We start from the raw sequence: 23,458 nt of genomic DNA, 5'->3' as shown, positions 1-23,458 counted from the left end.
CTTCATGTTTTTTAGTCGGCTAAGTAGATATTTATGTTACTAACCAGTTGAAGTGGCATACCTTATATTTACCTACATTCACCGACCACTTTATAAAGCGATATATACATACATATTTTTAGATATAATTATATTTGTTCAGTAAACTATGTAGGTGACAGTTCATTCAAATTTAGTGGTATCAAGAAGAAGAGCAAACAATCAATGAGCAGTAATGGAGATTTATCGTTATGATATATGTAGTAACCACATGACAAAACCATGTTTGAAAGTTCCAGCATTTTATTAATTAAAACTCATTACTGTAGCCAACATTTTAAATACATGGAAAGACTAACCATTAACTGAAACAGTATATAAAGAGGAGTGTGAAGGGACAGAAGCTGAGTTGGAGCTTAAAGGTGTGTTCAAGCTAAAGAAACATTTAGCTGAAGTCAGCTGTCATCTCTTTGTAAATAGGAACCAACTTCAGAAAAGGTGAGATGTACAGTAACAGTAAGGCCAGAGCAAGACAAATAAAACATTAAAAAAACCAAAACAAACAAAAAAAACCAAAACATCACAACTGATATTGAACTGATCCCAGAACCATGGGAGAAAAAAAAAAATCTAAGGCGGATCTGAACAGGAGCATCAGCACTATAGCGATTCAAGCAGAGGATTAACTGTTGTGATCCAGAGCATAGAAGAAAATTCTCCGCTCCAGATTATCCATAAATCACATTAAATATTCAGGGATAAAATTAACCCAAAAGTGTTGTTGTATAGGAGTACAAGTCTTAGTATTATCTGTTGCACATGTGTTTGTTAGAGAGTCGCAAATGATTTGCAACTTTAAACTATCAGATTAAGAGTTAACAATCCTACAACCAGAACAGGTTTTAGGGTTTTAAAGTATAGTGTTGCTAAAAAACAAACAAACAAAACATCTGTATAATTCTTTAAGCATCCTGGGCAGCAGCGGATTCTGAAAAATAAAAGAGCAAAAAAAAAAGGGTACAATTTGCTGTCACAAAAAAAAGCTTCACAGTTTGTTTATGTATCGACTTAAAAGCTGCTCGGGTCTGTGGATGTCTGCCGAGAGACGGCGGCTTTGCTTTTGGCGAAATGTGTGACATCCGCACAAACAAAACTGCGATCTTGACTGACAGAGACTGTAATCCATACCTGGTTCCTTCAGTGCCTGCGCGTTTCCCACCAGCCCAGTCAGCAATTCAGTGTTCCCGTTGAGGATCTCTACCGACAGGTTGTTATTCTGCTGCTCCTCCACGATCCTCTTCTGCAGCTCCTCCTGATGTTTACAGCACACAGACACATTGTACAATCAGACACCTTTTGCCACGGGGGTGGGGGTCATGCCTCGGCTTTTAAAATGCTTGCAGTTTGCATTTTAACTGAGCGTTTTTGTTTTTTTACTGTTAGTCTTTACGCACCTCACACATGACTGTGAGCTGTAGCGGTAAGTCGTCCACCTTAACAAAGTCGTCCTCATCAGACTTTTGGCTCGCGTTACCAGATCCCACCTCCTGAGCATAGACCCAGAAAAAAAAAAAAAAAGCAGCAAATTAAGGTTTGACATTATTTCTACAACAGGAAGGGGAAAAAAGTCACATATAGGTCATATTTGGACTTGCATCCACGCTGATCATGACGGGCGAGTCTGTGTCTGGGCTGCTTGTGGTCGTTGCCTCCTTGGTGACATCCTGACCTTGGTACATGGTGGACTCCCTCTCTGAGGCAACAGCAGAAGCCCCAGCTTTGCTCTCCTCCTCGGGGCTCTGGCACTCCACCCTCTCATGCTCCTCCACTCCAGAATCCACAGTCTCAACTGACCTCACGATTTCTGCAAGACAAAGTTTGTGAGTGTGCAAAGAGAGCCCCAAAATATTCCTGACAAGTTTACTATCGCGCACTGGCCGGGATCGAATTCCGCTGCTGAATACGTAGAAAAGGCCTCACCGTCGTCATTCTCCGAGCTCCTCTGTTCAGTTCTTATCTCTTCGGCTTCGCTGGCTGCTGTACCCTGGAGTACAACACAATTACACAGTCAGACTAAGAAGAAGCTGCTTAATAATGTAAGCTACAGCTGTTGCACACATCTCCATGGCTGACCGTGGCTGTGCTCTCCTGCTCCGCCTGTCCGTCTGCAGAAGCCTGTAAGGATGTTTGGACGTCTACAGGTCCTGCTTCAAACTCCTCGATTTCCTCCTCTTCGTTCTCATCCTCCCCACTGCCATAGTTAGTCAGCGCCTGCGTCTCTGCTTTGGAGAGACCTGAAAAGCAAAAAAAAAAGTGAAAATGAAACGGCAAAGTGGTCGGGGTGCAGGTTTAAGTGAGCAGCGATTCTCTGTTTTGATTCCCAGCTGGTTGGCCATTTTCCAGGTCGTTTTTACTGTTTGTTCTTGAATAAAGGCGTAAAATCCCAAAAGTATGTGCTTAAAAAACCTTTAAAAAGAAAAAAGATAATGACCTTTGGGTTTAAAACTGTAAGAACATTTGAAGATTCAAAAACATTTAAACGCAATAAATTATGATTACAGATAAAGAGTAATTGAAATATTTGCACCATTTCAAGGGCACCAATCACACTGCAGATACCTTTTATTATTCTGTACTCAGGGTCAGATATCTTTCAACTTGTATACCTTTTACTGAAGCAGCCTTTCAGATCTACTAAACAGCAGCTCATTTAACATGCAGCCTCTGTTTACCTGTTAGAGACGTGGCTGCGATTAAAGTTTTTTAGAATAATGGTGTTTATTGAGCAGCTTTGTAATTGCAGAAAACACGGCATCAGAATTAGACAGCTGCACTGAAACGACTCCACTTCAGCCAGCGAGCAGAGACACTCAATTTTCCAGAGATGTGCTCCCCCTCTGGTTTGTACCACACTGCATGATAATGAGTACACATACACCTAAAAGGTAAACTACTACTTGAAGATCAAAGAAGACCAAGAAGTGCTGACTCTCGTGGTCAGTTACCTGACCTCAAACTCCACCTGTGGGGTGGAAGAAAAGAAGGAGAAGAAAGCGGAACTTTCTTAACGGGCGATCGTGGCTCAAGAGTTGGGAGTTCGCCTTGTAATCGGAAGGTTGCCGGTTCGAGCCCCGGCTTGGACAGTCTCGGTCGTTGTGTCCTTGGGCAAGACACTTCACCCGTTGCCTACTGGTGGTGGTCAGAGGGCCCGGTGGCGCCAGTGTCCGGCAGCCTCGCCTCTGTCAGTGCGCCCCAGGGTGGCTGTGGCTACAATGTAGCTTGCCATCACCAGTGTGTGTGAATGTGTGCGTGAATGGGTGGATGACTGGATATGTAAAGCGCTTTGGGGTCCTTAGGGACTAGTAAAGCGCTATATAAATACAGGCCATTTACCATTTAACACGACAAGAAGATTTTCGGCGCATCGTTGGGTCATGCGGGGATAACTCAGGCCGTCACAGTTCGAGGGCTGCAGTTATTAAGTCAAAACTGAGGCGTGATCAGACATCACGAGAAAAAGTTGCCAATTTTGTGTCATAAATACTACAAAACCGAGTAAAGAGCAAGAAAGTGAGGCTGAAAGAAACCTTTAATGTAAAGTTCCTATCAGAGTGGTTATCAACGATTTCAAATCACAGGATCATAATTTGAATGTTTTTTTTGTTTGCATTTTTAAATATTTAGACTCTTATCACCTCAGAAACAACCTGCCTGACAAGTAACATAATTTGCTGTTTGCAAATTAAAGCAAAGGGCTGAATTCTGTTCACTGAACATTTTTAGCCTGAGGACCTAAAGTTATTCACAAGAACCGCCTTTTCTTACTCCACTTTTCACTCACTGATTGACAGAGGCACTTCCCGTCCACCTTCTTCATCCTCATTATCCTCTTCAGCCTCCGAAGCCTCACTGCTCCTACTGTTCTTCATCTGCGTCTGCAGGTAAAGCTCCTGGGAAGCAGAGGCACCTCCCTGCTCAGCCTCATCTTGGTCCTGGAAGACAGTGAGAGACATTGTTGTTACAAAGATTAATTACTGACAGTTTCACCCAATAAAACAGTCATCGGTGTGAAGATTACCTACCTTGTCTTCATCTGTGTATGCTGGAGAAAGAGATTTATTGCCGCCACCGGCTGTATTATTCTAATACGGAGGAATAAATAAACACAGCATTAAAATTAGGATCATTCAAGCTAACATTGCATTACAAATGCTTGGAGAAAGAAAACAAAAGATGTAACCTTCTGACTGTGTTTGGCTTTACTATGCTGCTCAGCCCTGTTCTTATGTTTGTGTTTGGCTGCCAAAGCGGTGCCGCTGCTGTTGTCCAAATCCTGCATGAGCCTGAAGAAGGCCAGTTCATTGAAGAGGATCTCTGAAATCTCCACGAGCAGGTCCTCCCCGCAATCCTTCAGAGTACGACCGACAAATTTACTGAGAGAGTCCTGGAAGAAAAACAAAGAGTGAACCGTCAGACAGGCAACTTTTCATGTGATCCAACTGCGCTTGTTGAGGCAAATTTAGAGCAAGGCTGGCATCGGTCCTACCTGCAGTATGCCTCCCAGCTGTCTGTGGAAAAAACGGACAAACTCTTTGCTCTCGTCGTTTTGCTGGGTGAGAGTGAGGACCATGCGCCGGACAGAAGTCAAGAGCTGGACGGAGCACACCTCGTCCATGTTCTCCTGTGAGAAGAAAGACGGACAGTGACGAGTCATTTTAGTCTTCAGTAACTGCTCAGAAGCGCGAACTTTACTGACAACCGAACGCACATTAGAGCAGTGTGTGGACAGCTATCATTCTCATTTCCAACTCCACATTTTATTCTTGGACTTCGCATGAGTCATTTGAAATTAATCCCTGTTTCTCTTATATTTGGTGCAAACCCTCAGTTCAGCCTCTGTGCTCAATGCTATACACCTGAAAGACACACCTTATTAAAGACTGGAAAAACAAGAAAATCTGAAACTGAGGGTTTAGAGCCTCTTTCTTGCAACCATGTACATTTTTGAAAACTGGGAAGAGTTTAACATAATCATCTGACATTTCAAAAGTATATAGGACAGAAAATATTGAAAAGGTTAATAGGTGCCACTTAAAGGCTAATTTGTTCAATACACATTTAGTTGAAAGTTTAATAAGCAATTACTAATAAACCACAATGTGTTTTGCTTCTGTTAAGCACAGAAAATTCACGTCACTTGAATATTAGCAAACTCTATTCACTGTCTGTGGTTTATCCTACCTTAAGGAAGGGAATGACTTCTGTCATGATGGCTTTGATCTGACGATCCAACTGCTGGGTGTCGATCTGAGGGCAGTGCACTTCGCCTCCTGCAGCTCCTGATCACAGAGAAATATATATATTAATTCAAAACGCCATCTATTTATAATAAACAGCCATAAGAAAGACCACAATCAGCCAGCCACAGGCCTTCGTTGACAACATGCAGGGTCTTGTGATTAGGTACCTTCGAGGTGCTCAGCAGGGTTAGCAGAAGGACGTTCAGCATTTGAGACGTCAGAAGTGCCTGCACCTGCAGTGCTGGCGCTGCAGGGGTTAAACTCAGCTTTAAGCTTCATGCGCTCATATTCCCTAATCCTTGCCAGAGCTTTATCTAAATGAATCACCGTGTTGCCTGTCAGAGCCGCACAGAAAGGAGAGGGAAAGGAGGAAAAAAAGGAGGGGGACACACCAAACATTTTACAATCAGTGAAGCAAGAGAAAAAGAACTGAATAATAGATTGTTTTGTATCTGTAAACAGGTTTACACCATGGGATCAAACAATGTATGGCAGCCTTGCTCTCAAGTTATGATAGCAGGCCAACAAGTCAAAGTTTTACATTGCCAAAAAGTCCTGTTGTTTACTTATTGATCCTGACGTGTAAACTGATTGGTTTACCAAAACCAGCACTAACAAGCCCAGCGGGGGAAAAAAGCAAGAGGAGGTACCAGATTTGTAGGTCAAGGCAGAAGGAAAAACGTTTCAGATGAATACTTCCAAGTGGAACTTTAAAAAAAGAAATTTTCCCCAAATACATTTATATATACCCAGGTCATCATTAGCAAAAGGTTCCAGGTTGGAGGAGGTTGACATGGTGCTGTCGTTGTCCACAGATTCTGCATCATCCCTCTTCTTCATTGTGTCTTGCGTGATCCTCAGATTTTTCTCCACCACCTCCTGAAAAAATAATTCAGATTTGAGGCACATACGCTGTGGTCGCCATTTTTTTAGCATGGAAAATTAGACATTTCATCCATCACTCCTGAACGAAGCCATTATTTAGACAGACAAAAGCCTTGGCTCCCAATTAGTACAACTCTGGGGACCCTGGAGAAGAACAAAGACCACATGTCTGATCTGGCAACAGACGCACAGGCAGAACAGGGTCATTTTTTTTCCTTTCTCTTTTTCCTTTTTTGAAAAAATACTTCTGACGCGTGCCGTCAAGTTAAACTCAAAGACAATGAAGATCGGGGAGGGAAAATTAAAGTCAGAAAATAAAGAGGGACATGGAATGATGAAAGGAGACAAGACGAGGTGGGATGAAAGGAGATGAGGCCGAGAGAGAAATTAAAGAAAGGTATAATGAAATGTAAGAAAGAAAGCGAAGGGGAAGGATGACAATGAGGGATGAAAGGCTTCAGAAGGACCAAAGCGACATGGAAGCAAGAGAAAGGAGGAAGAAAAAAAAAGTGTGAGAATGCCATGCTGGGAAGCAATAATGTTTCTCTTACTGCATCACTGGTAGTCAGGCTCTCGCTGGGTGTGAGCTCAGACTGAGAGCCGGCAGCCCAAACTGCAGGACCAAGACGGGGCATCTGGTCTTCGGTTGCACTCCTCTCGGCTAGATGCCTGCTTACTATGTCCTGTAAGAAACACACAGAGAGGGTATCATAACTGTTAGATCAAGTGTTTCAGTGTCTCTATCTGCCCATGTCATGTCACAGACATATAAACATTACAGTGCATCCAAAGACACAAGCTAGAGAGAGTCCATGAAAAAGGAAGCCCATCAGCAAAAACAAAAACTGAAGCACTAACAAACACACACACACCTAAGTTAACATCCCACCCGGCATGATTTCTTTATCTTGTCCACCATTGCTACTGTTTTGTGTGCATATGTCACTGTACCTGCCATGGCAAAGAGCTACAGCGCTGAACTAGACAGCAGTCAGGAAAAAGAGAGGAAGACAGCCCAAATTCCAGTAAAAATAAAAAATATTCACCCCTCACCTTTATTTGAGTTAATACTGTAATCTTGCTCAATTGACAGGATACATTTAACCAACTTCATGCAACTCTTGAACTTAACTTCCTTTTATGCATGTGGCTAGAGACTGGCCACAAAGTCAAACAATGTTAGTTCCTCTTCAAAGAAAATTTCACTAACCCTGGCTACCAGCAGCTAACACAGGCTTACTGCATCAAAACAGCAATGCTTACTTACAGAAAAGTTCAGGATCTCCTCAACAAATCGCCTCAGCATCACTTATCTGACAGAAGTGAGCTTCACTGGCTCATCAACTCATATCAGACTCCTTTCACAACAAGTTTTACAGCCTCCTCTAGAGTAAATAGACTTGGACACATGCTGACAGCTAAGGTCAACCACAGACTGACAGCCTAGACTCACTATACATGAATTATTACAGTGAAAAAAAAGTTTTATTTCCATTATTTCAGTTTCATAATCATCAGAAGCCAAAATCACATGATTAAAATTTAAAAAAATAAAAAAAAAATAAAAAAAACTAATTTTGAAAAATATGATCTGTAGCCATGTTTTTTCAAAATTAGTTTTTTTGTTTTTTGTTTTTTGTTTTTTAAATGATCTGTAGCCAGGCAGCACGCTGGCACGGTGGTTAGCACTGTTGCCGCACAGCAAGAAGGTCCTGAGTTCAATTCCAACATCAGGCCGGGGGCTTTCTGTGTGGAGTTTGCATGTTCTCCCCGTGTCTGCGTGGGTTCCCTCCGGGTACTCCGGCTTCCTCCCACCGTCCAAAGACATGCAGGTTGTGGGGATAGGTTAATTGGATAATCCAAATTGTCACTAGGTGTGAATGTGCGAGTGAATGTGAGTGCGAATGGTTGTCTGTCCCTGTGTGTTAGCCCTGCGACAGACTGGCAACCTGTCCAGGGTGTACCCTGCCTCTCGCCCTATGACAGCTGGGATAGGCTCCAGTGCCCCCCGCGACCCTGAAAAGGAGAAGCGGAAGCGGATGGATGGATGGATGATCTGTAGCCATCGTCAGCTGTAGCTCTAGTCTCAACAAAAAGCAGAGATACTTTCAAACCTCTTTCAAAGAGGTGTTCCCAGATATTTTCAGACGATTGTAAAAATCAAGTCAGTGATCAAAGTTATCTTTAATACTTGACAGACTGTATTTACAGATGTTCAGTGCCACATTCTCACACCGAATCCTCTTTCCAGCCAGATGGGAAAAAAATAAAAAATAAAAAAAATAAAAATCACCCAAAAGTCTTATTATGTGAACCCAGGACATTGGATTTAAACAGCAGTTGAACATGTTGTGAAAATTTTGAGCCTACCTGTAGGGAATACAGTGCCCTCTGGCGCAAGTAGTCCGTGTTGAGCAGCTGCAGTTCGTGGAAGAGCTCAATGAGAAAGTGTGGCCGGGACTCATTCTGGGATATCAAAGTAGCTACTTCAGAGTAAATGGTCTCCCTCAGCGTTTCAAACAGTGAGAAGTCACTGCTTGCATCTGAAATTTAAAGATGTGACACCATTACAGACAGATATTTGCAAACTGCCACAAACAACAGAAAATACCATACAAAAAACTACTGACTATTTTCACAGCTAAAGATTTATCCTGCACACATGTTTAGTTAAGCCAAAAAGGAGAAGAAAACAAAAAAGCCCATGCATGGGATAGTTAAGTAATGCTAAGATCTGCATGGTGACTTTACCTGGTGCTTCAGTGCATGCAATTCTGTTAGAGAGGAAGGGTGTTCTCCAAGCATAGGCTGTGAGTAAGATAAATTAAAATTGACAAAAAAAAAAAAAAAAAAAAAAAAAGGAAATTAACCCAAAATTAAAATGAAATCTGTGGTCATGAAGAATGTGCCAAGTCAATTACATATATATTAAAATAAAAAGACAGGGTGTTATTATGAAAGAGAAAGAATAAACATTCTACAATAAAATAATGTGGATCATAAATAAAAGAAACACACACACACACACACACACACACACACACACACACAGAAATAACAGAGGAAAAGGAGGGTGCATTGATTTTACTACAAGCAGCTTCAGCCATACCAGAGGAGAGGTCGTTCCGTTTGCTCCCAAGCTTAGCCTTGCTGTCCAGCTTTTCTTGAGTAAGTTTGTCTAAAAGACTCTGATTGTGCTCCTTCTGGTGGCACGTGTCTGCCCTCTCCTGGACAGAGTCTGCAGTGCTGCCAACACTGTCGCTCTCATGACCTGAGGGAGCCACCAACAAATGAAAAGACACATACTGATAATGTTTCTCATATCAATAATTTGACACTTAGGTAAGGAAATGCAGAAAAATGCCCCTGAAGATAAACTCACAATACAATGGAACTGAATTCAACAGCTTTTAAAAGGAGCTTCCTGCATAAAATATTCAATTGGCCTCTCAGCAGGGTGCAGCATTCCACTTTTAATACCTTCACTGTTCTTGCCCTGCCCTTTGCTCCTCCTGCGGCGGCTTTTGGGAGTCTTGCTTCGGGAGGCCAGGTTGGCTTGTGCGGAGGCCTTGCGCCCGGTTTTAAAAGTCTTTGTTATGGTGGTGGGATCGACCGGCTCGGGCATGCTGCTTAAGCTTTCCTGCGACCCCTTGTCAAAGTCACGATGTCTTGATTGGTGGTTGGCAAAAATGGGAGAGGAGGAGGGAGACTCTCGGGCCTCAGCGTTAGACAGTTGATGGCGAGTGATATTGTTTGAGTAGGAGGTGTTAAGCCAACCTGCCGCCCTAAGGCAGGGAAAAAAAGAAGGTATTGATAATAATGTTCCATAAAGAAACACAAATGAGTTTTCAGGCAACATTGATTGACATACCCTCTCTCTGTAGAAGTGTTAAGAGGAGAACGCTGCAGCGGTGGAGGGAAACTCAAGTATTCTGTTTTGATTGAAGTGTTGGGATCTGACTGCTGCTTCTGATGTTCAGGAGTAGCCTGACCTACTGCACCTTGAGGAAAGTCACTCATGGAACCAGGGAACAGGGGATATAAATTAAAGCCTTCAGACAGAAAAAAAAAAAAAAAACAACTTAGATTAAGATGGCAATTAGGCAATTAAGTCAGACAGTGAGATTTTTTTACATTTCACACCTACTGAAGGTCCCCTTTGAATATATTAACCATTTCTAAATCAAATGCACCGATTGAAAATGTGTAATTCACACCAATAATAACATTTTTTCAATAGTGTTTATGCCAGAGCAGTCACTGGAGGTTATACTTTTAATTTTAGAGTGGAAAATAGGATTTCTGGCCAAGTGTAAAATTTGGCTTTTATAGTACATCATAATCAATAATTCTGGTTAAAAAGTGAAAATCCTTATGCAAACTTGGCCCCTTCACTGTCCACTTTAAAAACAAGTCTTGAAACACATTTTTCCTCCTTGGCATATGACACAGTATGACCCTGATTTTATTGTTTTAAATGTAATTCTAATTATCATTTTATACTATTTTATTTTTTTGCTATTTGTGCTAATTTTATTATTTTAAATGTCATTTTAATTATCATCTTATTTTTATTTATTTATTTTTTACTTGTTAAGTGTATCATTTCTGGCATGTCAAGTGTACAGCACTTTGTGTTCAGCTGGGAGTTGTTCTGAAAGTGCTATATAAATAAATTGCTTCCTTGCTTGCTTGCAAACTTCCTCTCTTTTCAGACTCAAAAATATTTGCCCTCTCTGTCGTTTCTATTACACAAAAATTCAAAAATTATTTAGAGAATTAAACTCAAAAGCTGATAAATTTTCATATCATACTGGGAGGAAATGGGGATGTCATGTTGTTGGCTGAAGGATGCAGGGTAGAGGAGAAGGGGAGGAAGAAACCAGGAGAGGCTGGAGGGCCGGAGCTGGATTCCTGGGATGATCCCTGCTTCTGGGTTTGCCAACCTGCTGATGAAGAGGAAGGCATAGGCTGCTGCTGATGAAGAAGGTCATTGAGGACCTGCTTTAGTCTGAAAGAAAAGTGACATCATGTAGTTTCTGTACTTCATAGACATAAAGTGAAAAATACATATTGAAGTTGCTGTTATCACCTCTGGATATTGTTCTGTTGCCAGGCCAGCTGGGTGTAGCACTGGTGTAACTGGTGCATGATGAGCTGAACCTGTGGTGATGACAGGTTGTTGGGCAACATGCTGTACTGACCTGTCAGCAGAGTTTGTAGCATGTATGATAGTGTCTGTGGAAACAGGTGAGACACAAAAAGAATGCTTTTCACTTGTTGACAGCGGTTTTAATCCAAACACTGGACACAAACTTCAACCAAAGAGCATTTCAGCATCTGTGCATGTATGTGCCGAGTGCACTAACCTGCTGGTCCTGCAGGAGTGTCTGACACATGCTGGTGCTGTAGTCCAACTGTCTCTGTAGCTGGCTGACCTGTTCCTGCCAGTGATACGAGCCCTCTGTGAAGGAGAGCTCCGAGGCCCAGCGCAGGTTTTCTTGTCGCCGTGTGCCCCCCTGCTGGCTTCCAGACTGGTTCAAACTTCTTGACTGCTGCTTGGCCTTAGTCTTGTTATGAAGAAGCCCACCACTGTCACTGGAAAAGGCTGCCGGAGGCTTCAGATTGCTGCAGACACAAAAAAAAAAAGCATGTAAATTATTGATCACTACACAGTGACATAAATCCTTCCTTTGCCACTTTGTCTGACCTTCCTTGATTCTTCCTGTTACTGTAGGAGCACAGGTTCCTGCTTGGTGAGTAGAGATGAATGTCATCATCAGAGGTGCTATCTGTACATTCTTCCTGCTCTTCTTCTTCCTCTGCGCCCATCTCAGAGCGATATTCCTCCTCCTCATCATCATCGTCGTCGTCATCATCGTCATCATCCAGGTGGCATGGAGAGGAACCCCAGGTGGCCATTGTTCTAATAACAAATCATGAACAATGGTTCAAAACGTTTGTGAAACAATGACAAATGACAACCTAGCAGAGGAAATGCTCTGCATCCGAAAAAGAGAGCATGCGTTACACACTTTCGCTGCTATTCATCTTCAAAAAAATTATTATCTCATGAGACAGACCCCTAGAACAGAATCTCTCCTACCTTTCATCCCTGCTGACAGGCTGTGAGGGTGTAGCGATGCCCTCTTGATCTTCAATCTGGCAGGCAGAGTCTCCAAGACCACTACGCCTCTGGTGTTCAGCCATCAATGACTCTAAGTGCTTTCTTCGCTGTCTCAGTTCTTCGCGCAAAATTTGATGGCGACGCATTTCTGACCAAAGCTGCCATTTCAAAGCAAGAACAGAAACGATCAGTGGATGTGGATTATTCTCAAAGTGTAAAGTGTGTTTGATATATCACAAGAGTTGGTTTAAATAGTTAGCTAGCAGGTGTTTTGTCGTCTATGGTGGAGTCTGTCACCTCATTGTCAGTGACTGAAGAAGTAGCTGCTTCTGGGGCTGTGGCTTTGAGTACGGCTGAGTTTGTTTTGGCTCCAGACGATGGAGGAGCCGGGGCGGTTGCAGGAGTGGAAACTGCAAGTGGAACCTTCCTCAGCAAACCCTGCTGACTCACCGTGCTGGACACAGATGACTGGAAGGAAAACCAGCAGAAATACTGTTTACATCTGAAAACAGCTCGTAACACCTGACTTCTAAGCACAATGGCAACATGACATGGCTAACTGTGTTGGAATAAAATCTGTGGTTACAGTTACACTGGATTAAAATTCAATTTGTCATATAACAAAGCAAAAAAAAAAAAAAAGACTTCTGAAGTATGAGTATAAACAAGAGATCAATGTTTTAATGTTACAAACTTTATCTACTAACCTTATGTTATGTACATTTTTCTTAGTGAGTTATTTTTAGAAATTTCAAGTTTGTTTGTGCCATTGGTTGGCTTTGCCATAACTGAGCTGCCTCCAGTCACTTGTGTGTAAACAACAACACAGGTGGACATGAACTGAATCCACAAAATTCAATTTCAAGTACTAAGAATCAGAAATAAAAAGCATTACTTACTACATTCTTAAAGCATTAACATGTCAGTTTTTATACACTGAGACTGTTCCCTTTGCCACCAGTCCTACATATAGCTGCATGTATGTGTATTAATATGAGTCAAGTACCTGAAGGTCAGGGCAAGCCCACTGCAAGTCCTGGATCTTGCCTTGGATTTCAATGAGCTTCTGACGCTCTTCATGAAGCATCTTCAGCTCCTGCTTCTGCTGACGTAGCTTCTCCTCATACAGCTTTTCTCTGTCAGAAGAATAGGGTGGGACTGATGTGATGCAACTTCAAAGTCAAATAAAGGGTTTTCAAAAAGAATATTTTTACAGTTCTGTACCTGGCTTTGCTGGAGAGGGTAATTTCTCTGGGACTCTGTTTTGATCCTGCTCCTAATGTCCCCGGCACAGAAGCCCTGGTGTTATTTGGCTGCTGGCGTAAAGCTTCATCCTCATTAGCTGTTGTTCCATCTGTGTCATCACTCTGGATACACACAGATTGGGTCAGTGCTTCTTCACTAAAATAGTCAGTCGTTTATGATCTAAGGGAACAGTTCAACTGACTGCTTTAAGCGTCTTTAAGAGTCTTTTCCTATTTTTCTTGCAGTTGCAGGTGTGTTTGTTTTTTCATTTTTGTTTTCTCATATTCCAACAAACTAATGTCTTATGTTTATTTAAAACATAAGTAAAAGTAATGGTTGTTGAATTTGTCTCCAAAAATCCAAAACATTTCTACATGTCTACTCATGTCTAAGTACTCTTACTGAATTCCACCTAAAAGCTTTGGCACAGTATCAGTGGTTCAGCTACAGCTGGTAGGGTTAGCATTTAAAGCTTGGAACACTCTGTAATCTGTTAAGTCGCTTCGTATTTCAATAGTGAACCTAAACATAAGTCCCATAAGTACCAATAAAGTGCATGTAAGCAACAGATTCCTCAGTAGTGGGATAAAATGATTAATTTTACACACATTTACAGAATCAGAGCCTCATGATGGTTTACAGTGGTTGTTGCTGGGTTTATTTAATGACAGTTTAATCTGGAGTGTCTTTGCTGTTTACAGGTAGTTTGGATTTTAAAAAAATCTTTTTACTTTGTTAAGCTACACCCAACTCATGACCACAGAACTTTGAGCATTGTTCTCTCATCTTTCTCACTTGAACCATGGCCACCAGCTCCTGCAGCTGCCACAGTTTTTGCTTCGCAGTCTGTCGATGGACCTTCTGACCAAAACCAGCTTCATTCCCAAGGCTGCTCCTCCGACTAGACTCCGATGCCTCGCTGTCTGGAGCCACAGCCTGCGCCCCTCGCTCATTATCAAGACCATCTTCATCCTTCAACAAATTATAGGGGATGTCTCTGTTGTACTGGCAGTCTAAATCAAAGCAAAGTTACAGGAGTATCACTTACAGATCACAGAAAAACAAGACAAAACATTGGTCTGACTTTGACTTTAAGTGGCTGTTCAAGTCAAAGAAATAAAAAATGAAGGTTAACATTATTTTATACAATGGTCAAAACACAGCAGAAGACAACACATATAATGAGTTTCTCATACATAGGATTTTATTTGGACATGCCACCAGGTATTTTAACCCTCTCGAGGCAGGCGTTGCTGATTTGCAACAGTTAAAAACTAACAACCTGATTACCCCACATACATATTTTATGAGTTGTTTTTTTTTTTACTCAGAAGTACCACTGCAGGACTTGGTTGTGCATTAGCAACAAAAAGTTTAATTTGAGCCTGAGAGGGTTAAAGACTCTCACGAATGCTTGGTGCCTAATTTTTACAAATTTTTCTGCAGCCTGACGCCGGTTATCTGGCACCGCTTTAGTCTACAGGAAGGATTTGACAAGATTTGACATGGGTTGTCAAACAAGCGGCAGACTTTCACACCAGCATTACAAACTTACTCTCAGACTGTACTACAGTCTGAGAGAATGGTTGGTGAGCAATTTTTACAATTTTTTCTACAGCAGTTTAGCAGCAGTCAACCTTGTTGCTTTTATTTTGAAAGTTTAAACCCCAAATGGTAGATAGCCCCGCAAGTCCTTCCCATGTCATATTTTCCCTACTGGCTAGCTCAATCTGTTATGTAATTCAGGTGCCGTACTCCAACTACACCGTCTTGGACTGAAACTAAAATTAAAAAATTAAGTGCAGTATAAGCTTATATAAGCCTATTATGACTAACTCTGTTATTCAACTCACATATTCTTATTTATAAAATAACACTAACACCATCAAGTGTGTGTCAGTCTGTGCAGTGTGTACCTATAGCTGAGGGGATGTTGAGGCTTCGAAGGTTTGCTGCTGACCGGTTGTTGATCTCACATTCAGTGTTGAGCCTGCCGTCCCGGTTGTTTGTGGCGCCACTCCTGGGGCTGCGCCCGTTGGTCAGGCTGTTCAGGTCTGCCCAGTTCCCACCGCGCTGTGGGTTCCTAAACAGATAAGGTGCAGTGACCGTTGCGGTGTAGAATTACTTACACACAATCACCTAATTACTAATGCTATCATATTGCAACTTGGAACCAGTGACAATAATAACCATTTTAACAAAAGATACTGAACTTGTTAACAAAGATTAAGAAATTCAAAAAACATTTTATTCATTAAGTTACCCACCTGATGTTAGTTACAGGCTGGCGGTTCTCCTGCTCCGAGTCAAACATGGCCTCAAACATCGAGCCATCCTCCGTCTCATCTTCCTCGTCCTCCTCCTCATCATCGTCATCTTTCACGTTTTCATTTACTGCGTCTACCATCATATCAGAAGTCTGCTCGTAGTACTGGACCAACTCTCGCAGTTCATTCAAGCGCTTGTGGACCTCCTTCAGCTTCCTGCAGGAAGTGAATGAAATGTGAGTATATGCTAGGTTTAATCATTAAAAATTAAGTGACAGGCCAGGAAAATATTTTCACATTTCTCTTCCTTTTCAAAGGCTAAAGTATAGAAAAAAGAAAATAAAGACTGCCATAAACGAGGAGGTCTAGTGTCTTGTTCAAGAGCACTTTAGAAAAGGATGAAACTTGTCAACAGGAGGCCGTGTGGAAGGTTTTGTGACGTCAATGTTATACTATATCCCCACTCCCTGTACAGCAACCTGCTGTTGATATTTGACCTGCCTATTCAAGCTGTGTCTTTGTTTGCGTACGCACCTGAGCTTATCTGCTGAGTTGGAGCTGTCCTGCTGTTGTGTAATTGAAGGATGAAAGGAAGTTGAGGCTGAGGCCCCAGAGGTCAGAGTGGATGGAAACTCTGAAGATCCCCCCATACTCAGACTGTACTGTGCTGACAAGCCGCGACCTAAGTGAATCCACACGCAATTCATCAACAACTTTAGAAGAATAAAAGCCATGTAATGGTTGAAAAGAATGCCTTAAAAATACTCATACGTGAGTTATTATTGAGTGTCTGGTCTCTGAGTGAATGCAGCTCCTGCAGGATCTTGTCCATGGTCTGCTTTTTGTCTTGAAGTTCCTGGAGTTTGGTGAGTTTGGCGCTGGCAGCTGTTGCTCCAGTGTCTAGACCAGTGTGTGGGCCAGAGGCAGAGTGGAGGAGCGGCCTGTGTTGAGGGGGGCCAACAGGCTGCGGAGTCCTAGACCAGCACACCTCTCTGGAGAGGGAAAGACTCTCTGCCTGACGCCGGTTATCTGGCACCGCTTTAGTCTACAGGGAGGATTTTTCAAGATTTGACATGGGTTGTCAAATGAGTGGCAGACTAACACCATTCACACCAGCATTACAGATTTACTCCCAGACCGTACTAAACAAATAGTCTGACATGACTGGCTCTGATGGAACTGATATGAATCTAATGTAAATCTAAAGTCTGTAGACTGATGGCTCAAACAGAGGGGATAAAATTATATGATTTATGGACATGAGAGAGTAAATTTACAGTTTCTACCATACCTGAGAGTCATGAAGCTGGTTGTGGAACCGCTGGATCAAATCGTTTAACTCATCATTGAGTTCTGAGGTGATGCTCAGACCAGAAACGCTGCCTGTGGTTTCTGTGACAACTAATAACAACAAAGAAATTAAGAGAAAGAAAAAAAAGAAAAAAAAAAAAACAGATTTATTTGTGTCAGTCACTGAATATAAATTTCAACTCTTAACACCTTTACCAGAGAATACTGATTAATGTTTGTAAATACATTAGCTCTGCTGAATAAATATTTCCTGAGAATATTCCATCTAAGATGTCAGGAATGCATAACCGACCGTTTGTGAGACAAATCGTTTTAAATTTTTCCTCTAAGACCAATTTACACAACGATGTGATGTGAATGATCATTCTAACCCTACACACTAATAGTCTGTACACAGTGATTATGCCTGTCACTTTTTACTGTATATCTCACCAGTGTCTTCAATCACAGCGAGTGCCTGCTCTGCACTGTACTGCATGGCCATTAGAGCTTCCTGTCGGCCCTGCAGGGCCCTGAGCTGCTCCTGCTGCTCCAGCATCTTCTTCAGCAACTCGTGCTGCTTACGCAGATTCTCCAATTCTTCTTTCTGGTCAGCACGCATGGCTTCTGGCCTTCCTCCCTAACAATGCAAACCCACAGACAGTCAGCATTATTTTACCAAAAGCCATGTTAACAATACTGTACTGCTACTGAACAAGAAGGTTAGAAGAAATAAATAAGACAAGATAAAAGCCAGAGGAGGGACAAAATGTTTAGTTTCCATTTTCTCATCACAGAACTCAAAGACAAAACAGAGTGTGTACGTACTGCACATATGTATATAACAGCTGTACATACTGTTGCATTTGAAGCATCTGAAGATCGAACTTCTGTGTTAAGAGAAGTGCTCTCTGCCACTGAACCTGAGCCAACTGCAGAGTCCAGCGTCCCCACATCATCTTCCTCATTCTCCTGTGCCTATAAAAGCAGCAGAGAGAACAATCAGTGATTGTAAAAAAGGATAAAATCAAGAACTGGCATGCCTATATACTCCCTCTCGACTGCAATAGATGGTGATGATAATTAATTGGTAGACTACAAGGCTTAAGACTAAAATGTATCTTTCTAGAAATTTTAATTTCTCAGAGAAAATATTAAATAAAACTACACAAAAAATTAATAATAAAAAAAAAAAAATCACAGAACAATAAAAAATGGTAGTTACAGTTTTTATAGCATATTATAGCTTAAAATATGATTAAACTATTTATTAAATAGCGTGTGGAATAGCCCAAAGACAACAAACTACTGTAGTTATGAAGAAGCCAAATTTGTAAAAGAAAATAAATAAATAAATAAATAAAAATAATAATTTCCAAATGATGTTAAAAGCATGAAGCAGATTCTAAAAGATATTCGGGTGGAGCTGGAGAAACAAATATCAAATTTACCAGCATTTTCTGCAGGAACCGTAAATAGGACTTCTCCTGCTCCTTGAGGTGGTCGATGAGATGAGAAAGACGCTCCACGTTGGCCGGCACGTCATTTTTTTCCACCAGGTCATCCCGCATGGAGCTGGCCTTACTGATATACTCGCGGATCTGTACCAATTTGCTCACCACCTGAGACCAAAGAAAAAGAGGAGGGTGGTGTAAGGGTGTGGGTTTCAGATTGAAAATAAAGAGTAGACTGAGAAAGACTGTAGGATAGGTGAGCAAGCATCTGTAAGGAAGGCTCAGACTGGGCTAAACAAGGGCAAGAAAGGGGGTTGGGCGGAAACACTGGGCACAGAGGGTGGCATATTTATAAAGTGCCCTAAATACAGCCTCGTTTCAGCTGCACTGGCTCTCCCTCACTTTCATCCTAGTTCTCGTTTCTCAGAGTTGAGTGCAGTAACACACGGACGACGACACATATATGTATGGATAGGTTATTTCACTTGCATAAAATATAAATATCAAGAAAAGATCAAAAATTTTCATTGCATCTCAGTCAAATTAACTATAAACATAAATGTGTGTGTTTTTGGTAAGTGCCATTTACCTGCAACACTTCAACAGTCCACACTCTGTCTTTGCTGGAGGTCTTGTACCTGCCCCATAAACTAACTATAATTGCTATTCACCACGTGTAGCTGGTTTTAGGCCTTGTTCCTTGCTTGCAAACATTTCTTTGCAGCATCTGAATGTTAATATTATATACCACAGATAACAATATAACCCCTTTTTTGCAATTTTACATTGAGTAACATTCTTAAACTTTTAAAGTAGGCATTCATAGCAACTAAGCATCCACTCAGCCACTGCAAACTGATATTAACTTATTTTTAGATGTTCCAAAGTTTTTTTTGCTGAAGTTTTTCCAACTTATGAATTATTCAAATGATATTGGTTGCATCCACTTCAAACATAGTGTTGCATTTAAAAATAACAAGCAAGTTAGCAGTTTCAATACTTCACATGTCATTTTTGTCCTGTTTTGATCAATACAAGGTTTCAATGATGTGCAAACATGTTTAACACACTGTTAAAGATTCAAGTTCCCAAATAGATCTCCTCTAACTGCTTTAAAAAGTCTTATTTTCCTCATAGCACCATAGGCTGGTCAGAGTTTTCAATCATTAAAATTCCTATCTACTTAATGGATTGATATGTCTGCAAACTGCTCTCCACTCAATCATCAAAACTCCAAGACATCAAGCGGACATCAAACAACAGATCAAATTAGTAACAACAAAACATTACCTGGCTGCTGTCTATTCTCGGCTCTCCTCTGCCATGTTCCCTGTGCGACGAGGGCAATCTGTCTGTGCTGCCATGACCGAGCCTCGGAGGTTCCTTCGTAGGAACGACAGGAGTTAATGTGTCTCTGAGTCCTTGGCTCTGCTTCTTAGTTTCCTTGGTGATCACTGGAGTAGCCGGGGCAGAGGAGGAGGGGGGGAGCAGCTCCTTGCTTTTGTTAGTGTTTACATGCAGAGGTAGGAAGTTATAGGGCTTCTTGTTCTCGACAGCTAACTGGCGCTGGTTGTTGGCAGCTGTGACGCGCCCCTGGGAGTCACTGCCGATGCTCCTCTGAGTAAGAAAAGTCATCACAAATCAGACAAATCACCACTCAAAGTTTTGGGTATTTTTTATTTTTTTATTTCACAAACTGCAAGTGAAGTAAATGTTCAGAATTTTGTTTCTTTAAAGCAAACATCTGACAAAGGATAAATGAATATTGTAAAGGTATGTAATTTTATTTATATATTTATCTAACTGCCTTTTTTTTTTTTTTTTTTTTTTTTTTTTTAAACACTCTCCTCAACTTCTAGCTTTCTCCACTAATGAAGAGCCAAACAAATAGTTATATATTAACAATCTTCTCTTTTGCTTTCTCCATTTACAATCCCCAAATTCATCTCCCACGCTTGTGTGCCGCTCTGTCATTCTGCCACCCACACTGGTGCAACAGAACAAGGTCAGTCAAACAACTCTGTATCAAACTATGAAAAATATTCTGCTATCACTTCCCGCAGCGACTGCTGAAGTGCCACAGCAGATTTAATCACTAACTTTTTAGTTTGACGGTATGATAAGTGTAGCCTGACAGATACTGGGACTTCTGAGATCATTACCATATAAATTAGTTAATAAACCTGATGTTTTAATGAATCTGACTACTGAATATTTTTGTTCCCAACCGGCAACAAAAGCAACCAAATTTTTTAAGTGAAACAAAGAAATGCGAAGGCTGGGACACCCGAAGCTGAAAAATAAACTGTCCCTGACTCTGGTAGCCAAGCTATAACATTTTTTTGTGTCATTTCCCAGTTGAAATTTATACCAATGATATGTCTGCAACCTGCTCTCATGAGCCAGTATGACTTGTAAGCCTTACTCGATTCCTGTGGCATGCATGTGCATTCCTGTAATTGTTTTTCCTAAAAGACAGCAGCCATATTCATCCAGTCACAGGAAACACTGTCAGATTATAAATTCTGTATTGTGTTACTGCACAACAGCTCTTTGAACAGAAATCAAAAGCAACAAATGAAGCCAGTCAACATTTTTATACAACACCACCACCTGAGACGGGACATAGGTGTCATATCACTAACAGTAAGTCATGCAAGCCACTTTTTAGTAATCTATCACAGTAATACCCATTAACAAAAAGCAAAGCATTTTACCTCATCCAGGTCTGTAAAATTGATCCTCTGCCGGAGTTTGTCTAGTTCAGCCTGGTCCGGTACAGACATTTGGGTCGTGTACTTCATATGGGGGAAGGAATGAGGAGTGCGTGCTCTCCTGCGACCTGCCCCAGGAGTGGACTCTGGCGAAATATCATTAGTGAGGCGGCTTTCCACCACCGCAGCTGACAGCTTTTTCTTGTTTTTCTCTGATGATCGGTTGGCTTTCTTCTGCTGTACACCCCAATCCTTAGGAAAGCACACACAAAAAACAACATTTGAGGTTAATTATTATTCAAGGTAAAATCAATGAAATGTATTTATTTTAAAGGAGAGTGCAGTTTAACATAGTTCCAAAATGGACATGAAACTGATCAGAATCAGAATGAGAGAAGCTTTATTAATCCCGTAGGGAAATTGATTGACAATTAATTACATAATACTATCAAAACTAAACTAAAATACACAGTGTAAATAGCATACAAAAGAAAGTAGGATAGACGGCTATAAATGGGAGTTACCATAGCGTTTATATCACTTGGTAGAAAAAAAAGATAATGAGCTGTACTTCAAAAAGAGAAAAGTCCTTTATTGTCATTGTACATGTACAATGAAATTATGGGGCTTCTACCATTCTGACATTCAGCATTGGGCCAGCCCTTACCATGTTGTTCAGCCTATCTTCAAGACTGCAATTGCTTACAGTCCAGTTGTGCAGCTCTTCTGCACTGTCATCAAAAGGTGTACCTCCAGTTGCCATGCTACCCTCCTACAGCTTGCTGAAATTCACAAAAATTGTCATACTGGTCAGCACAGAAAAAGCACTCAAAATAAGTAAGCAAAAAAAGTAACACACAACTATATCAAAATGACACCCCGTGTGGTTAAGCAAACGCTTCTTAAAAGCTTGCTGGAATCCACAACAGAAAGACACCACACTGAACCACGGACTGAATTAAATCAATTTCTTCAATGACAGACAGGGCATTACGCATCTCATTAAAACGAACTTGACCTTGTTCATAATTTAACTTTATGACTAAGGTCACTTGGCTAATCGTATTTAGCTATTAATAACAACGTACGGTTGATTAAACAGGCTCTGAATAAAACTTCATCAACGCTTCACATGATGGACAGTCACAGTTAACGGTAAAGCTAAATATGCATCAGTTCTTACCAACAGAGTTTAATTAGCGGCTTTATTTTAAAGCTCGAAAGCATCAGTACCTCTGCGCTGATCACATAAACGTGCCGTCTGTTTCGGTACCCTGTCTCTGAGCGCTAGCTACCGTTTGGTTATTGTATGTGGCCCGCTCGGATTCCCGGGGAAAGCTAAGCTATGACATACTCCCCCCAGCGCGCGGCGGCTTCTAGCGCTAGCTTCATTCCTGTACTCCGCAGGAGAATTTATAATATTACCAACAAGAAGTCCAGCGACGAGTATTGCAGCAGCTGGTGTTGGCTATAAACACAAACCCTAGTATCAGCGTACACATCATATTTGCTAAACTTCACTAGCACAACACTTGTGACCTAGTTCCGTCCCGCAATCGCCATGGCAACCCCGACTAACCCGTACCAGCTAACCCGGTGTTTAACGTTTACGCTGGTCTACAAAAGAATGAGAAAACTAGTGTTGCTAGCGAGTGGCTAAAGTTGTCAAGCTTGCCGATGGAGCTGGCTAGTACTAACCAGCTCCCAGGCTCGCCGTAGCAGCTGCTCGCAGTGCAGCTAACTTTAAATGTATAGGTAAAAGTTCGGTCTCACAAATATCTCGCGTAACGACAGCTGAAATACACTTAAAAGCTGCAAATTCGGTCATTTATGTGGATAACTTAAGGTCTGAATAACTTCTGTGCCACCGCACATTAGCATCAACGTAGCTGTACCAAAACGTATCATGTTAAGTGATGGCTTTTGGTCATTTTGTTAGGACTGCACTTGCTAAGGTAGCTAGCTTACGTTCCAAGATAAGAAACGGTGGTGTCACCGTTCAGAGCCAGAAACGGACAGAGATGTTGTTGCCCGTCGTTGTTCTTCATATACGCCAGAAAGAGCTTCACAGATTCTCTCTTCGTCCGGTGAAATCCATTTAATTATTAGCAACGTTTCCGAGACGCACCAACTAATGGACGCATCCCTAGCGTGACATAACATATACACTCCCGCACGGCAGGCGGCGTCAGCCTCT

The 23,458-nt window shown here is 41.5% G+C and overlaps 1 protein-coding gene across 7 annotated transcripts; it reads right to left on the bottom strand.

Moving 5' to 3' along the window:
- Positions 1-259: 259 nt before the first annotated feature.
- pcm1 (pericentriolar material 1) lies at positions 260-23,330 on the bottom strand. 7 transcript variants are annotated; one of them, XM_026171447.1, is made up of 40 exons: positions 23,230-23,330; positions 21,929-22,043; positions 21,265-21,513; positions 19,838-20,164; positions 18,545-18,715; positions 17,952-18,071; positions 17,547-17,733; positions 17,095-17,204; positions 16,575-16,848; positions 16,338-16,485; positions 15,804-16,019; positions 15,453-15,619; positions 14,332-14,549; positions 13,516-13,658; positions 13,298-13,427; positions 12,589-12,759; positions 12,271-12,449; positions 11,875-12,090; positions 11,534-11,792; positions 11,257-11,402; positions 10,979-11,175; positions 10,036-10,216; positions 9,645-9,949; positions 9,274-9,435; positions 8,916-8,972; positions 8,535-8,707; positions 6,716-6,847; positions 6,029-6,158; positions 5,447-5,614; positions 5,221-5,318; positions 4,526-4,660; positions 4,220-4,423; positions 4,062-4,121; positions 3,821-3,971; positions 2,113-2,273; positions 1,960-2,023; positions 1,635-1,843; positions 1,434-1,526; positions 1,168-1,291; positions 260-967 (listed from the first exon to the last, which is right to left on the bottom strand). In XM_026171447.1, exons 2-40 carry the CDS (start codon positions 22,022-22,024, stop codon positions 942-944), a joined length of 6,357 nt encoding a protein of 2,118 aa, XP_026027232.1. In that variant the 5' UTR covers positions 22,025-22,043; positions 23,230-23,330; the 3' UTR covers positions 260-941. The 7 variants fall into 7 exon arrangements, with proteins under 7 accessions (XP_026027232.1, XP_026027235.1, XP_026027233.1 ...); XM_026171450.1 differs by having other exon boundaries at positions 23,258-23,330; XM_026171448.1 differs by lacking the exon at positions 23,230-23,330 and adding an exon at positions 22,687-23,205.
- Between the last annotated feature and the right edge of the window lie 128 nt (positions 23,331-23,458).

Source organism: Astatotilapia calliptera, chromosome 6 (genome assembly GCF_900246225.1).
Source record: "Astatotilapia calliptera chromosome 6, fAstCal1.2, whole genome shotgun sequence".
In the NCBI taxonomy this organism is placed as follows: Eukaryota; Metazoa; Chordata; class Actinopteri; order Cichliformes; family Cichlidae; genus Astatotilapia; species Astatotilapia calliptera.
This window is presented reverse-complemented; position numbering and strand designations above follow the sequence as displayed.

Excerpts from the sequence above, each read along its gene's own strand:
- pcm1 (XM_026171447.1), bottom strand. The coding sequence starts at position 22,024 with ATGGCAACTGGAGGTACACCTTTTGATGACAGTGCAGAAGAGCTGCAC. Across the intron at positions 20,165-21,264 it reads ATTTTACAGACCTGGATGAG|AGGAGCATCGGCAGTGACTC; the intron begins GTAAAATGCTTT and ends TTTCTTACTCAG. Across the intron at positions 2,024-2,112 it reads AGCAGGAGAGCACAGCCACG|GGTACAGCAGCCAGCGAAGC; the intron begins GTCAGCCATGGA and ends GTTGTACTCCAG.